The 17,566-nt window shown below is 42.4% G+C and overlaps 1 protein-coding gene across 5 annotated transcripts in view; it reads left to right on the forward strand.

Annotated features, from left to right (window-relative positions):
- The window catches only part of Ankar (ankyrin and armadillo repeat containing), a 47,764-nt gene that overhangs the window by 14,282 nt on the left and 15,916 nt on the right, over positions 1–17,566 (forward strand). For 4 of the 5 annotated variants that reach the window (XM_048456011.3, XM_048456014.3, XM_048456015.3 and 1 more), the window contains exons 7-16: positions 62–281; positions 744–782; positions 2,217–2,418; positions 3,933–4,141; positions 7,933–8,037; positions 10,793–11,034; positions 11,823–11,991; positions 16,042–16,283; positions 16,531–16,684; positions 16,758–16,919. In XM_048456011.3, the coding sequence (XP_048311968.2) occupies positions 62–281; positions 744–782; positions 2,217–2,418; positions 3,933–4,141; positions 7,933–8,037; positions 10,793–11,034; positions 11,823–11,991; positions 16,042–16,283; positions 16,531–16,684; positions 16,758–16,919 (1,744 nt within the window). The remainder of the gene's footprint in view (positions 1–61; positions 282–743; positions 783–2,216; positions 2,419–3,932; positions 4,142–7,932; positions 8,038–10,792; positions 11,035–11,822; positions 11,992–16,041; positions 16,284–16,530; positions 16,685–16,757; positions 16,920–17,566) is intronic. The other variant, XM_048456013.3, reaches the window with a different exon arrangement.

Below are 17,566 nucleotides of genomic sequence, written 5' to 3' on the forward strand. Positions count from 1 at the left end.
GCCTTCTTTTTCTAAAGAACAATTTTAAAAACTAACGCTGACCTTTGAAAAACTTTTTTAGAGTATCCCCTTTGGTATGAAGTCAGCCGTGGAAAGGGGCCTGTCTGCCGTTTTCCATACTTTCAGCCGCAGAACCTCAAGCTCAACCCTCAATGTGTCCGACGAAGCAGGCTACGCCATTTTCCACCACGCGGCCCTGCACAACCGGGTCTCTATCATATGTCAGCTGTTCAATGCCAACTTCAATGTCAACCAGAGGCGCTTCATCATATTCAGCCAAGGTACCAATCCGTATTCAATACTGAACGAGCCTAGTTAATATAAAGCAGAATCGAACGACTTAAACAGAGCGAGGAGCCAGTTGTCCTTTAAGCCCTTCTTAATGGGGAAAGAACCTTTGGCCATTCAACATCTTCCATCCATCCTTGTCTTCTCAGATTTTCACTTGCTGATAAATAGGTAAGTTTCACCATGAACAAGTAACTCTGCTAGCAATATTACACTAAATCTATGTGTTAGCCTTGCCACAAGTCCTGCTTAGCCTTAGAAGGGCGGGGTTTCCAGGTCCGCTCTGACTTGGTAGTTGGTGTGTGCACCATCCCTCCGTGTCCCTGTCAGAGGTTGCGTTCCGCGTTGTCTGATGTAATACTGCTCTGCTTCAATGTGATGTCGTTTTGTTCTTTCTAATTTAGGAGACTGCTATAGATTGGTAATCATGTTTCTGTGTGGATTTCCTTTTTAAGCAGAGTCCTCCAAAATGGATATAAAAAAAGAAAGAAACGGTAAGGCTTAACTGAAATGAATATATTTTGAAAGATTGTTATCTAAGTTCGAACTTTTTTGCTGGGTGTGGGGACACAAGCCTGTAATCCCAGCGTGGGGGGACCCTGGAGCAGGAGACGGTCATCCTCAGTTATCTGAGTGAGTTCAAGACCAGCCAGACTGCATGAAAATAAACAATTGCAAAAAAAAAAAAAAAAGCTTTTCATAGTAAACAATCCACAAATAATTTGTTAGATGAAGATGTAAAAGAACAAAGCTTCACATTCAATTTGAAGTGTAATTTTTCGGCCCATGGTTACTGATGTTCATGTTAGGCGCTCCTTTTTTATAATAGCGAACTGGGAAGATGCTGTAGTCTCCACTTGGCTTCAGAGTGGTTTGGGCAGGTTGTCCGTAATCAGCTACGAGCTGGGAAGGTAGCTCGGCAGCGTGGTGCGTGCCTCACACCACGTGACCTCGCCACCCGCTGGGCCCACAAACAAGTTTATAATCATTAGGACATCCTGCCACCTAGTGGCAGTAATGATATACGGGCGCTAAGGAAGGATGTTTGGCCGAGGTCAAAGTTTTGACGTAAGCATTGGACATGAAAATTAAAACCCTTAAGTTTATGCCTTTCTACACATTTGAGAGACCACCCATGTACCTTTAGAGTTAGTGTATAAGGTAACTTATAAGGTAATTACTATATAAGGTAATTTAAGGAGAGACATTCATAAACAAAACAAAACAAACAACAACAACAACAAAAACCCCACCAAAACACAACTACTTTAAAATGCCTAAAATGGCAAGGACAGAGAGGGACTTAGGTACTTGAATTGGCTGCCTTATTGTGCTGGAGGAATATTGTATACTCTCTCTCTCTCTCTCTCTCTCTCTCTCTCTCACACACACACACACACACACACACACACACACACGTAAAATAAGATTTAAAGTACCACCAGAGCAGGAAGGAGGATGTTTGAAACTTCTGATTGAGTGACATTTAATGAAACAGTACTTCATGGTAAAATATTGCAAGCCTGTTTTATCATGACGATCTTACATACTTTTAAAAACTATGTGGCAAGATAAGGTAGTGCACACTGGTAATCACAGCATCAACATCACGGGGGCTGAGGCCGAAGGGTTTCAAGTTCGAGGCGATCCTGAGCTATAGTAGGCCCCAGCCCAACCTGAACTACATAGCAAGACCCTCAAAAGGCAGGTGCATATTTTCTTTCTCATGAAAAGGTATGACTCCTTCAGACAGTCCAAGTTAGCAAAGAAATATAAGGCTGCCCAAATGATTGTTTTAGTGCCTGGAGGGTTTCCGTATTCTATAGCACTAAGCTGTGTGGTTGGGTTCATAAAGGCAGGCTTATTTATTCTGTATCGATTTTAGGAGTGCTAACCCCGCCTACTGAAGCAATTGTTGTTCGTCTCAGGTCCAACACCCCTGCACCTGGCCGCCCAAGCTTGCTCCCTGGAAACGACCATCTGTCTGCTGTGCTTCAAAGCTGATTACATGCTCACCGAGAAGCGAGGCTGGATGCCCATCCACTTCGCCGCCTTCTACGACAACATCTGCATCCTCATTGCGCTCTGCAGGAAGGACCCCAGCTTGCTGGAGGCCGAGGCCACAGCTGAGTGAGTTACTGAGCATCTGTAAGGATGTGAGCTGCTGCTGTCCTGACAGCCATCAGGCATATTTGGTCTGGGAGCTTGGAAGGTCACAAGCACCGACGTCCTCTCTGGTCCTCATCTTCTCTCTTCCGGCTTAACCTTAGACTTCGTAAAGACCAGAGTGATCATCTGCCCGTGTGTTCTGCCTGTGTGTGTTTCCTAGAGGTCATGTCAATAATACCGCTTCACAGACAGGTTTATTAGGCAATCACGTGACTAGGGAGGAGCCTGTTGGTTGCTCTTGTCTCCTAGATAATCGGTGGGTAGCCCTATGTCTCCAGATCACAGCAGACAGAGCCACAGCGCAGCAGAAGTACGTGCTTGTACCTAGAGGAGGGCAACAGCAAGAAGAACAATCTTCTTGGAACAGGAGCATCTCCAACAGTCTTCTGTCTCATCATCCTGCTGCAGCAACTTTTAGGATGGAGGTGTACGCTCTTCTGAGGCTTGCCTCGGAATCTAAAGACCAGGTGGCCGTTGTGGTTCTCTGAGCCTATTGTAGGGATACTGTAATCTGGGTCTTCAAATGCCCTGTGTATCATTTGCATACTGGCTTGGTGGTTTGAAGGACGCTGGGCTTCTCTTATTGCTCCATAACACATTGCTCCCCGCACTGTAGTGCGAGATGACGTCAGCTCCCGTGTCTATGTTAATGCCTGCATTGCAGACAGGTACAGAGTTAGAGGGGATACAGCGGCTCCGTGTTCATGCCCGCGATATAGACAGGAGCAGAGATGGGGGAGGAGGCAGATCACCCCTCTGTCTTCACAGAGCTGTCCACACAGCTTCCACTTCCGTCCTATAGCCACACAGTTTGCCCTGTCCCATGCCTACCTCTGAGGGACGATGGGAGACGGAACGCTGGCCTGGATACCATTTCCAACACCAAAGATCTTGTCCAACCCCACACAGTCAGCTTTCAGACGGCTAGTTTCCGCTACAGTCAGGAAACTGGAATTCAGAATTGGATATAAAATATTAAAAACTGGAGCCGGGCGGTGATGGCGCATGCCTTTAATCCCAGCACTCGGGAGGCAGAGGCAGGTGGATCTCTGTGAGTTTGAGGCCAGCCTGTTCTACAAGAGCTAGCTCCAGGACTGGCTCCAAAGCTACAGAAAAACCCTGTCTCAGAAAACAACAACAACATAATTAAACACTGTGTTTGGCAACTTCCAAGTTTCTGTGCTATTTGGAGAGTGGGTTGATAATTCCTGATTGTGTGTCCGCTAAAGCTTTGGAAAGATTAGACAAGTTGGTGTGTTTTAGCTGTTTGTGTAGTACCAACTTCCAACCACGTTGTCAGTCTTAATAACTGAGAGGGAGGGCAGGAAGGCAGGGAGGCAGACGTGTGGGACGTGGAGAACGAGACGCTAGGAAGACCAGGCGATGGCATGGAGTTGCTCCGGCCATGCAGTAGCGGACCACGTGATCCTGGGTGTGCGCGCTCAAGGCTGCTTCAATGTGTTCTTGATCTTTAGGAACCAGTGTACGCCACTATTACTCGCTGCCACGTCGGGAGCCCTGGACACTATCCAGTACCTGTTCTCCCTGGGGGCCAACTGGAGGAAAACAGACACTAAAGGAAACAATATCATTCACTTGTCAGTACTCACCTTCCACACAGAGGTGCTCAAGTACATCATAGAACTGAACATCCCTGAGCTTCCAGTGTGGAAAACTTTGGTAGGTGAGTACAGAGCTTATAGTTTCGTTATAAATCAATATTCTGATTGTTCTATAGTATGACCGACCCTTGAAATGGAGTCAATCAAACACACGTATTTTAAAAAGTAAAGCTCATGCAATTAAAGACTATGAATGAAAACCAACAGTAGTACAGTTGATATGGGAAACTATGTCTTTGTGTGCAGAAGATGTTTGCTTTCTAACTTAAAATCAAAGTTCTGTGACCCAAATGAACTCTATTTGCACAGTGATATTGACTTTCGCTTTATAACTTTTATAGAAGTGAGAAAAACCACTTTCTCCATTAACATGGAGAAATATTCCACAACAGACTGAATTCAAAAGAAACAAGAAAGAGGAAGTGAAAGTTTAAGTGGCAAAGGTCCTCCCCCTGCCCCTTTATTCTTCCTTCTCATTCTAGGGACAGTTTTAGAAAAGTCTTTTCTTCACGTTTTGGTTTCACGGGAAATTCTGTGTTCGCTCTATCTGGAAAACCAAGGGGAAGGGTTGCTTCGTCAATTGAATGGACGTATCAAAATTTACTCTTGCCTCCATCTCTACTGCAATCACATGAAGAAGATTAAGCAGCAGAAGAGCCATAGCAGCCAAGATTCAAGAGAAACTGGGAGGGTGTGGCAGCGATCCACAGGACGGAACCAGGACTGAACCTCTGAGGCTTCGCCTCATGGAGAATCCCAAGCCAGTGTTAGGAAAGCTGAGACCTTCTCAGACCCATACCTCACAGCCCTCACGGAGCGGGAGAACAGGCAGCGTCAGGGTTCTCCAGAGGGCCCCGTCAGAAAGGCCAGCAGGTGCGGAGGCTGCCTTCTTAGTGAGTAGAACTGGGAAGGCCCCAAGGAGTAGCGAGCAAGTCCACTGGCGTTTCAGGGATGTCAGCAAGGTGTCCGGTGTTGGAGCCGTAGGCCCAGTCTTAAGAGAAGGCAGTGTTCTGGAAGCGCCGCTGAGTAAGTGAAAACCAGGAAGATGAATCTCAAGTAGGGAAAGATCAGCTCCAGGGAAAGTAATAGTGAGAAATGAGACAACGCCATGGATCCCTACAATGTCCAGATGAGATTGATATTTGTAGAGATAATGAAAATATTAATAAAGTACAGATGCAGGTGACAGCTGCAAATATGAGGAAGGGGAAAGAAAAAAATGGCCGAGCAGCCTTGAGCTGGTTCCCCATAAACAAAGCCCAGGCAGTAAGATGTAGCAATGTGTCTAGCTACACAGACCTGTGGGCCCACAGTCCAGAGCACTGCTCTACAGGGAGAGGAATCCAAAGTCAGGGAGGGAGTGCGCGAAAAACCACAGTGTTGGGACTGGAGAGATGGCTCAGCGCTTAAGGGCACTACCTGCTCTTCCAAAGGTCCTGAGTTCAATTCCCAGCAACCACATGGTGGCTCACAACCATCTGTAATGAGGTCTGGTGCCCTCTTCTGGCCTGCAAGCATACACGCAGACAGAATATTTTATATATATATATATATACATATATATATATATATATGTATATATATATATATATGAAAACCACAATGTTTTGCTGGTGGTGTTTTAGTGGCTTTTAATTTTGAATCATGGGCATAAAATAAAAATTAAAACCAAAAGAAAAAGAAAAGAGATGGAGCCCAAGAGCTGATGTTTTCCCAGCGGAGTAAGATACAGTTACTATTGGCTTAAGATGTTTGATTCTTTGGGCTAAGGGGAAGGCTCAGTGAATGACCTGCTGTGCGACCACGAGAACCTGAATCCAGATGCTAAGCACACAAATAAGCTCTAGGCATGGTTGCCTCTCTGTAATCCCAGCACTGGGGTTTGCAAAATTGTTTGAGAATTTTCCCCAACTTTGTGCTTAATCTAGACAAACTATTATAAAGATAAAAGTATTAGATCAGTTTAACGTATAATGGAATAGTGTATAATGGGAATCTATTCATTCTCAATATCCCACAAAAATTGCATGAAGATTAAATGGTAATAGCAGCAGATAAACACTCAAGGGAAAATAAGGAGGACGTGACAGCAATAAAAATAGGAGACCAGCCAGTCTGGGGCGCTCACTGGCCAGCCAGTCTAGTCAGTGGATGAGGTCCAGTTTCAATGGGAAACCCAAAAACTAGGGTAGAGAAGAAACAGTGAAAGGCACCCAGTGTTGGCCTCTGGACCCCCAACCCCAGTACAAACGTACATTCATGCACACACACAGAACACACATTCACACGAACATCAAATACACATACACACACAGAACGCACATGAGTACACAGACACAAAACACATACTCGCACAAACGCTACATCCACGCACACACTTTAAAAAAATGATGTCCAACTGTTTGTTCAGACATGGCGCAGGATCAGTCTTGGCATTTGTTAAGTAGCGAGGGCGTGTCCTGAGGACATCGACCCAAGGAGCTGCTGGGCAATGTCTGCGTGTTTATTTTTATGCACACATGTTGTCCATCCTAGTCTTTTAAAAGACTCATTGTGAGGGTCAACTTTACAAGACAGCCACTGTAAATACCTCCAAGTCTGGCCCCTGGCAAGGATGGCTTAATGGCATAGGTACCTTGCCGGGGTCACTTCTTGCAGGAGCCGTGGTTAGAAAGTCCCAGAAGTTACATGATAATGGCACCAGCAGAATAATAAACGGCAAGCATGCTGCTTCTCACTTTACCTAAATCCTGATATAGTTCTCTTGCCTTACACTGCCCATTTCCACCAGGAGCAAAAGTCACCTAATGGGAAAAAAAAATTTGCAACTCACATAAATTCATAAAATAATTTTGTGAATAAAATTTTTCTTTATTTATTAAAAAAAGTCACTTAATGGGGAGCAGGTTAATTAGCAGGAATTTAAAACAGTGCTCTCCGAGTGCGGGCTGGGACAGCTCCGAAAAGAGGGAGGTCACAGGAGGGGGCAGAGGAAGGACACAGCCCCAGGTTTTCTCACACAGAGACACTGTTTAGAAGCGTACATAATGCTTCATCTTTTGTTCGGAGCTCGAATTCATGCTTAAAAATATCATATTAATCCATTTTCAGGAAATGCACAAAGCATCCTATCTAATTTAATGGCCATTAAAATTTTTATCGATTGTGTAGTTGACTTTGCTATCCTTCAAATCTACTCAAATTTTATTCAAAATTAACGGTAGGTGCATGAAAACTTGTATTGTTCTTCTAGTGAATTTGAACTGTAGTTCTAGGCAGTGATAGCCATTCAGACCAAATAAATAATTTTAGATTTTTTTCAGTAGCTATATATACTATAAACCTCAGAGGTCTTGGGCATATTGTGTTGGCTTCCGTTACTGTCACAAATGCCAAGATAATCACCTTCTGCAGAGAGCACTTTATGTGTGCTCCCAGGATAGGCTGTGATGACGTACTAACTCATATTACAGGAGCCTGTGGTAGAGGCCTAGGGCCTATTTGCCTCATGAGAGGTATAGAAAAAGAGAGAGAAAGAATCCCACAATTCCCTTCGAGGATACTCCCCCGGTGACCTCTAACCTTCCACTAAGTCCCTCTTCTTAACATTTCCATAATTTTCCATTAGCACCAAGCTAGTGATTGGGCCCTTGACGACCTCTTGGATCCAAGCTAGCCCATGATAGTCTAGCCCGCACCTCAGAGGACCACACACAGACGGGATTTGGCGCATGCGCCTGGTGATAGGGTGGTCTCAACTCGTACGTTCACTCTACCGTATGACGACGACGTCAGTCATCCCAGTGCCTCTGCTGTGAATCACAGTTGTGTTTTTCTGTTGCACACTCACCAGAGATGCTGCAGTGTGAAAGTTTCAAGCGAAGGATGATGGCCGTCATGTCTTTAGAAGTAATCTGCTTAGCCAATGACCGATACTGGAAATGTATTTTGGACGCAGGTGATGCAAAATATATTAATGATCTTTTTCTTGTCGTAGTTTAAGAAAAGCTATATTATATTCATTTTAATCATTTTAATATATTCTATATAGTATATATAACACATGCATATTAACATAGGAATACATATTTAATGCTGGGATCAGATGTAAAGCATAAACACACACAACACATATGTATGTATGTTTTTCAAGATAGAGTTGCACATATAACCCAGGCTGGCCTTGAACTTGTAATTCTCTTGCCTCAGCCTTGTTTTTAATTTAAAATTTATACAATATATTTGCTCGTGTTTTTCTCCTCAACTTCTCTCAGATCCTCCCCATCCCCCTCCCCACACAACTTTATGTTTTTTTACTTGCTCTATAAACAAACAAACAAACTAATTAAAAACCCAAGAAACAAAAACAAAGAATCAAATGAAACCCCCACAAAAACATAAATCAAAACAATCAGGCAAAAGTCTGATAAGACAAAAATCTCAAAACAAAGCGAAACGAATCAAAAAGTCCACAAAAACTCCACAGGTTCTTTTTGTGTTGACCAGGTACCCCTGGGCTTGATATACGGACCTGGTAAGATTCCACTGGAGAAAACTGATTTTTCCCTCTGCCAGTGGGTATCAAATGCAGATGGCCTCTTGCTTAGGGATGTTTGGTTCTTACAGTCTTCCCACCGCCTCTTCTGAATGGCCCCCTGGGCCTTGAGGGGAGGGCTTTGGCGAAGGCATCCAGTTTAGGATTGAGTGCTCCTGAGTCTCTCCTCTCTGCACGTTGTCCAGCTGTGAGTCTCTGGGTCAGTTCTCATCTACCTTGAGAAGATGCTTTGTGATGCAGTTGAGTGAGGCACTGATCTCTGAATATAACAGAACATCATTTAGGGATCATTTCTAGCAGAAAAATGTGATGTTCTTCTGCTGTGATGTTCTAGCAGAAGAATAGTGATAGGTCCCCCTAAGGCCCATGGCCTAGCTAATCTCAGGGGCTTGGCCACTTTGGCAGTGTCCATTGTGGGTTCCATTGCCTTATAGGTTTGGAGTGTTAGATTTACAAGTGTATGTCATCCAAATTTACTTTGAAGTACATTTTTAACTACAAAAGACGCCTTTTAGTTGATTTTAAGCTTCTTTCTTCTTTTCTCTAAGACCATTTTTGTCAACTTTATATTTTACTTTTCTGGTGAAAGTTGCACATGGCCAAAAAAAAAAAAAAAGATGTCCATTTTATAGGAACTCGACTTCTCTACAACGTTAAGATTTTAAGAAGTAATAAAAAGAACTTTAGTATACTGACTGTTGTAGGTTGTGACAAACTACCTTGCCAAAAATAAAACCACACAGGGGAGAGAAAATGTTTATTTTATCTTGCAATTCCAAGTTACAATCTATCCTTACAGGGAAGTCAAGGATGCAGGGACCCGAGTCAGTCACACACACCCAGAGGTGACAGCAGAGAGAAGCCAATGCATGCATGTATACCTCCTTATGCTCAACCCTTTCCTTAAACTTACTGTCCCCGGTCACGGTGTTACCCACACGCTGAGGCCAGCCCTAGCTAGACAGTCCTGCGGAGAGGCTCTCCTCTTGGGTACTTCTAGATGACGCCAAGGTGACAGTAAGCAGAACCACCACGGTACTGCTATGACCTCTTTCTTTAAATTATTCCAGTCCTACACTTGCACAATTCCTTTTTAAATTAAAAACCAGAAGAAAATATCAGGCCAGGCCTGTAAGTAGCTCCGCGTTCAGAAGCTACACTAATTACATGGTTCCTCTGGCCTGGTTCCTTCACTAATCAAATGAGCCAACCATGCGGGCTTGTTCTGAGAGCCGCACTGTCCACTCTGACTTTCCAAAAGGATGGAAATGTCTCAACTATCCAGGCTGGAACCCACTTCCCTAACATGCATATTGAGACACATACAATGTCCCGTGAATATTGAGGGATGAACAAGCTTTCATTTATTTAACTCACTAAAAGCATGTTTGGAAAGGCTCTGTGTCCCCAAAACGTCAACAATAGGTGGTTTCATTTCAGGTAGATAAACAAAGGAGCCTCAGTTATAGTCATAATTTTGCATAACCTTGTATATCTTAGCAACTGACCTGAGGTACACCTAACAAGCATTCAACTAAAGCTAGGTCTTCTATATTTCTATATTATTATTGTAATGAATGAGGCTATTGTTACATTTTATTAAATGAGTACATTTTTCACTTTTTGGTTTCAGATAATGTATGGTAACATATTCGAATAATTACACAGTTACTGCCACACCAAACAAGTCAGTATCCCAAGCAGAACTTCACCTTGTGGTGCCCAAAGCCTTTATCAGCTAGGGATGATGCACACCTTGCTACCATGTGTACAAAGCCTCTATAAGCTAGGCCTGATGGTGCACACCTTGTTCCCAGCACTTGGGAACCTGAGACAGGAAGCTGGTGAACTGCATAGTTCTGTCTACATAACAAATTATCAGTTCTATAGGCCAAAATTGAGTGTTTTGAAGATGGTTTAGATTTACTAACATATGTAGGATTGTGTTCTATGAAATTAAACATCCAAACAGCAAAAGTATCTTGTAGGGAAGACAAAAATTATGTTCACATCACTTCAAATTGCTAGTCTGTATTTTGTCGAACTGTCTGTAATTATTTAGATTGCCCTACCGTGAACAGTATTTCATTGCTGTTAGGATAAATGGACGGTAAATAACTTTGAGACATCGATGCTTATCTCAGTCTTATCTTTACAGGCACCATTCCTGCCTTAATCAATCTATTAAAATGTCCCAGAATAAAACTGCAGTGTAAGACGGTCGGGTTGTTGAGCAATATCTCAACCCATGTAAGCGTAGTGCATGCTCTGGTGGAGGCGGGAGGCATCCCCGCTTTGATCAACCTGCTGGCTTGTGATGAGCCCGAACTACATTCTCGCTGCGCCGTCATCCTGTACGATATTGCGAGGTGTGAAAACAAGGACGTTATCGCCAAATATGTGAGTATTGTCCCGTAAAACATCACTTCCGACTGTCAGCCGTCCTCTCACATAGAAACGAGGAAGACGGAGCTCCGTGCTGGTCAGCTAAAGGAGAAAGAATGGCAGGAAAAACCCTTCAGCAAGCCGCGGGCATGTAGGTCGGTGCAGAGCTGTGGCCCCACGCTAGGGGACCTAGTTCAGACGTGCGTGGCCCCCAAGAGAAGATGGAGTGTTTCTCATATTATATACCGATTGTTTCTGGTTTATACAAAGATATTAGTTCTGCGTGAGAAATATATCATAATTATGTACCAGAAAGAATTAGATGAAAATTGCTTTTGGTGAACACCAAACTATTGCTGCTCTGCTGTCTCCACAAACAAAACCTACCCTATTGTGTCCACGAACGCTTTAAGATCTTTTTTAGATGCTCGCAAATGAAGTGGAGTTACTTGATAGAAGTTTCTTCCGCTTCAATAGAATTGTTTCTTCAATATGAACTGAACCATCTGCTTTATCAAATGGATAACTACCTTGGATTCCTTGTGGTGAAAAACCATTTATATTTATTCAGTTCTCTTTGGGTTCTTCTATGTAATTTGCTTTGTACACTTTTTAAAAATGTCTATGAAAAACTTGAATTGCTTTGTCTACTATCAATCCTTCAGAAAATATATTGGAAATATAGTCACACCCACGCCCTATTTCTCTAGTAAACAAGGGCGTGTTCACAGAAAGATTACATGCTTCAAAACAACGTCGTATCAATCTTGAACGAGCTCACATTCCTTCTCATTTCTCTTCAGAGTGGAATCCCAGCGCTGATCAACCTCTTGAGCCTGAACATAGAGAGCGTGCTGGTGAACGTCATGAACTGCATCCGGGTGCTGTGTATCGGAAACGAAAGCAACCAGAGAGCGATGATAGAGCACAACGGCATCCAGTACCTCATCCGCTTTCTGAGTTCCGACTCTGGTGAGCCTCCGCTCGTCTGTGTAAGTCGCCGGATTTACCAAGCACAGCAAACGTGATCTGGATGTTTCTGTTAACAAATACGTTGGATTTATCTCTGAGCGGATCTTTGCACACACTATAACCCAAATAGCTCGAAAACTTAAAGCTGCTAAGGTCATAGAAATAATTGACTCTCAAAAGTATATTAAAATGTTTAACTAGACATTTGCATAAATAAGAATATAACCATGAATAGTGAAAATAGAGCAGATTCTATGTTCACGGAGGACATTTATTCTTTTATGAATAAATATTTAGATCATTGGAAGCAATTTTGCAATGCACACCAAGAACTGTAGATTTGCTCTTATGTATCTGATATCGAAATTCAAGGCGATCAGCAGGCATTAAGTCAGGCACCTGCTTCTAAAGTGCACCTCAGTCCTAGGAGCCCAGGGAAAACCAGGCAGCTTCTGCCGCAGCCGGAAACGATCACCGGCATTCTGTAAGAACGGTCACGTCCCAGCAAGCAGACACAGCAGTATGCGTAGTTCACTTTTAAGGAGAAAAACTTGGGTACAGCTATGCCTCCTTTTGTCCCAGCTTGGTTTGTCATCCGTCTTTCTCCTTAGTTTATCATATTTACATATAGAATAAATACAAAATAAAACATTGGTTAAAAATTAATCCAAGGATAAGGGGAATGCTGCAGAGAGCTTGCATTATTTTAGAAGTTCAATTGAAGCAAGTGTCTTCTTCAAGAATCAGCACCAGGTAGAAAAGACACTTAAAGCGTCCTTCCGGTCCTCGAGTGCTCCCTTCCAAGTTTTCTGCACCATTAGCTAGCCTCTACTGATGGCTGGAGGAGCAGCACGGGGGCAGCCTTCATGCACAGTTCCACCAAGTCGATTTTACTTATAATTCCCCATCTTACGTCGTTTGTGCCATTAATAAAAATGTCAAGTAAGAGATTCGCTCTTTCTTTGTTTCCCTGCCTGCTCTAGATATTATAAAAAAGCAGGAATTATAACAGTAACTTAAATAAGTGAGCTCACAAAAAGTAATAGAAATAAATATTTAAAATAATTCCCTCTTAGGTCTAACACCTAAATAAAAGCATTATTTTCATACAGTGGAATCTATATTATTCTCTTTTAAGGAGTATGAAGAATTTAAATTTAAAATTTTAATTATTTTTTCTCTCTACATAACTTTAGCATTTTAACAACTAATTCTCTTTACTATAGGTCAAGTGGCTCAGTCATAGAGCATTAAGTTATTAAGAAAATAGCATCAAAGTGGATGTGTGGTTTTTGTCTGTGTTACTTTGCTTTTTTGAGAAAGGCAGGTCAATTGGGCAAACTAATGCTTTATAAAAAAATTTAAGATTGTTTCAGGGAAATATTACACATCTCTGCTAAATTTTGATGAAGACTTTATTATTATTGAGACAGTATCTTACAGGGTAGGTTGAGCTAACCTAGAACTCACAGAGAGCCAGCTGCCTCTGCCTCCCACATGCCGAGATTAAGGGTGTGCCCCCCCAGCTTATTTACACAATATAAAAGTTCAGGGTTTTTTATTAGAAGCAAGGCAGTAATGGCAACTAAACAGAATAGGAGCTTGACTGTGGAATCCAAATTAACATCACTAATGAAAATCGACGAGCATCCTTTAGCACGACATGAACTATGGTCAAGGCATACGATGTCACTTTTTAGCTATTCCAGATGGAGATGGATATCGTGTGATGCTTTACTCTTTTGGTTTTGTCGGGGGTCCACTACCCAAGTAAATCACACACTGGGAGGCTTTTTCTTAGTTATGAATACCCAGCCTTAGCTTGGCTTGTTTCTTGTCAGCTTTTTTTTTTTTAATATTCTGACTGCCTTTCACTTCATCTTTCTCTATTTCTGTACACCTTTCTTTCCTTCTTACTCCGTGACTGGTTGGGCGGCTGGGTGGCTGGGTGGCTGAGTGGCTGGGTGGCTGGGTGGTTGGGTGGCTGGGCAGCTGGCCCCTTATGTTGTCTTCTTCTTGTTCTCCTGTCTCCTCCTCAGTTTGCCTTCTCTTTATACTCTCTGCCTGCCAGCCCTGCCTATCCTTGCTCCTGCCACACTATTGGCCGTTCATCACTTTTTTAGGACCATCGGGTGTTTTAGACAGACACAGTAACACAGCCTCACAGAGTTAAACAAATGCAGTGTGAACAAAAGTCCCACACCTGAAAACAGTATTCCCCAACAGGTGCATACCTTGAACCATGAGAAACAAGAAACAATCCTGAACTGAGGTTTAAAATAAATGATTACTATTCACTTAAAAAGTCACAAAAGTTAAAGAGCGACGAAAGAGCTACAGAGACATCATAAATGACGCGCATGCTCTCAATTTCGTCTGTACCGAGGAAGAAAAGTGTCATAGAGGGCTCTACAGGGCAACAAGCGTATGTGAAAGCATCTCACCTACTGATTGTATATCTGTGTCTACACACAGCCTCAGATGTGTACGGGTCCCTGCTGTCATCGCTGGCAGCAGCAAAGTCATCCACGAAGAGGCAGAAAGGAAAGCTCAGTTAAGCCTGACTTGGTCAACCACACTGGATCCAATCAGGAGTCCGACGCCAGGCCGTTTATTGCCAGCACACTTAAACACAGTACAATTTGGGGAAAATGTCTCCTAGTGCACAAGGAGGCATAATTCCATTGAAACTCAACTAAAATACATGTGATTTCTTCCAAGAAGATGGGTTCAAGAGATAGCCATGTGGTCTTTTAGCTCCCTCCAGTCCTGGTTGTGGGAGCTCGATGTAGGCTGGCCCTGTGATAAAGCGGCTCCCCAGGCCTTTAGTCACCCCCATTTCTCCACCTTCTCCTTTGGGAAGACAACCCAGTATGCTTAACGTTTCTGGTTTCCATGGTGATCTGCGGACACAAGGACCTTTGTGCTCCCAACACAAATGTGGAAAACCAAATTGTAGCCTGGCATTTTGACCTACCTCCAGCTGGATCAAAAAAAAGCGGTATTTAAATTTTGGTCAGTAAGAAGTATTGTAATGCCTGCGGCTAACACTGGGAGAGTAAGGAGAAGCAGTAATGAGAACTGATCATACAAATACGGGAGTTTGTTATTGTGTTATGGCTGGTGGTTTTATGTTGATAATTGTGGCCTGTACACTCATTCAGTCCCGGTATCGGGGGAAGCAAAGGCAGGTGGATGTTTGTGATTTTGAGGCCAGTTTGGTCTAGATAGTGTGCTTCAAGCTAGCCAGGACAGAATAACAGAAATGAATAGATAATAAATAAAACAAAACTAAGTTGCAAACACATAAATATATAAAATCAATGTACTAGTTAAATTTATATATCCAGGTGAAGTATATGAATTCTCTCACTCATTCTTAAATCTTTTCTGTAAATTCGTAACAACAAAATAAAATGAAATATCATTTAGTCTACCAAGTTATTAAGTTTTATGTATTCATTTTAATGAAAATATTTGTATTCAGAAAGACAAAATCAAATTGATATGCCTGGCTCTGATCGTGAAAGAATAAGATTCTACTGATTCTTTTAGAAAACAATTTACTGAGATGTATTAAATTATTCCAGTAATTCAAGATACTCAATGCTAAAGGAAAAAATGTATTGATAAATATCTACATGCTAAGAAAATTTCTCCTGGAATCATTTAAAACAGCAAAAAGTTTGAAACAACATATAATTTTAAAGTGTGAATTGCTAATAAAATGTGATATGATCATTGAAGCAATATTTAGAAGGCATTTGTGACTTTTATGTTCATAAAAGAGTAGAGAAAATATTTCAATGGTAAAACAAAAATTCTGGATATTATATTTGTAGTTAAGCTATGGTGAATATGCTATAATTATCCACATATGCTCAGGTATCTGTATAAGAAGTAGTGGACAAAATAAAATCTAAATATTATGAATCTGGATAGTTTTCTTCTTTGAACTTATGAATTCAGTTTTGTAACATGGAAAGCTACGATGCCATGGCAGGTTGACATTTCCGGCGACTTAATCACTTGCTCTCAACTCTTTTGAAGATGCGCTGAAGGCAGTGTCCTCGGCCACCATCGCCGAGGTCGGCCGCAACAACAAGGAGGTGCAGGATGCCATGGCCCTGGAAGGGGCCATCCCTCCCCTGGTCGCTCTGTTTAAAGGCAAGCAGCTCAGTGTCCAAGTGAAAGGCGCAATGGCTGTGGAGTCCCTGGCGAACCGCAACCCTCTAATTCAGAGGGCGTTTCTCGAAAGAAAATTAACTAAAGATCTCCTCAAACTACTCAAGGTAGGGATTTTTTTTTTTTACCATTACCTTTCCAGCTGTTTAGAGGGTTCACTTCATTTCAGATTTTATTTGGAGACTGGACGATCACATTCTAAAATGCGCTCTCTCTCTCTCTCTCTCTCTCTCTCTCTCTCTATATATATATATATATATATATATATATATATATATACATATATATATATATATATTTCTAGTGTATTCAGAACACGCTCACTGAATGAATGGCATGTTTTTGTCTTAATAGGCCTTTCAATTAGATGTTAAGGAGCAAGGAGCCATAGCACTGTGGGCCTTGGCCGGGCAAACCCTGAAACAGCAGAAGTTTATGGCGGAACAGATTGGCTACAACTTCATAATAAACATGCTTCTGTCTCCATCCGCCAAGATGCAGTATGTAGGTAAGTTTCGCGCTATGCAGACCGCTGGTGTAGACGCCGAAGTCCACACCCACCTCTTCCCGTTCTCTGCCAGGAGGCGAAGCCGTCATGGCACTCAGTAAAGACAGCAGGATGCATCAAAACCAAATATGCGAAGGGAACGGCATTGCGCCCCTGGTCCGCTTACTGAGAATCAACAAGATAGCCGAAGGCACCCTTCTGAGCGTCATCAGAGCCGTGGGATCCATCTGCATTGGTAAGTATGCAGTCCCAAGTTTTTAATTACTATGAGAAAAATAAGTCTGCGGTAGAGTCGTAGAACATCTGTCTACCTCTGTTCACACCGTGAAAGAGCTCAGAGAATGATAAATGGTTTCCCCAAGACCTTGGTGAGTTCAAGTGCTGAACCTGAGAGTTCCACGTCTTCTTGCTCTGGAATGCTGAGTAGGATAGAAAATGAAGACAGTGAGCCCTGACTATTTTTTAACTAAAACCATCCCGTTTGTGTTAAGCGAACTTTAAAATGTCAAGAGCTATAAATTTCTTAAGGCTAACATTCAATGACATAATCTCAATTCTTGTTTACTTGTGTAAGTTATTGTTTGTTTATAGAAAGTGGCCTTTGTTGCAAAAGAATTGACCTTTTGAGCCCTGGTTCTTTGCTGACCCTGCTGAGTTCGGGGTAGAGGCTGTGGGCTATTTCTTGCAAACAAAATAAAAACGGCTTCTGTGTGCGTTTGTTTTCTAGGTAACTGTGCTTCCTCCAAAGCACCCAGATGTTGAAGTTAGCCGCTCCCTTTTTCTTTCCTGCTTATGAGTAGCTGCAGAGATTCATTAACTCTTCCAAGACATAAATAACCCAGAAGATGATGTTTCCTTCATAGTCGGAATCTATAATATGCA

The sequence above is a fragment of the Myodes glareolus genome, chromosome 27 (genome assembly GCF_982192425.1).
Source record: "Myodes glareolus chromosome 27, mMyoGla1.1, whole genome shotgun sequence".
Lineage (NCBI taxonomy): Eukaryota > Metazoa > Chordata > Mammalia > Rodentia > Cricetidae > Myodes > Myodes glareolus.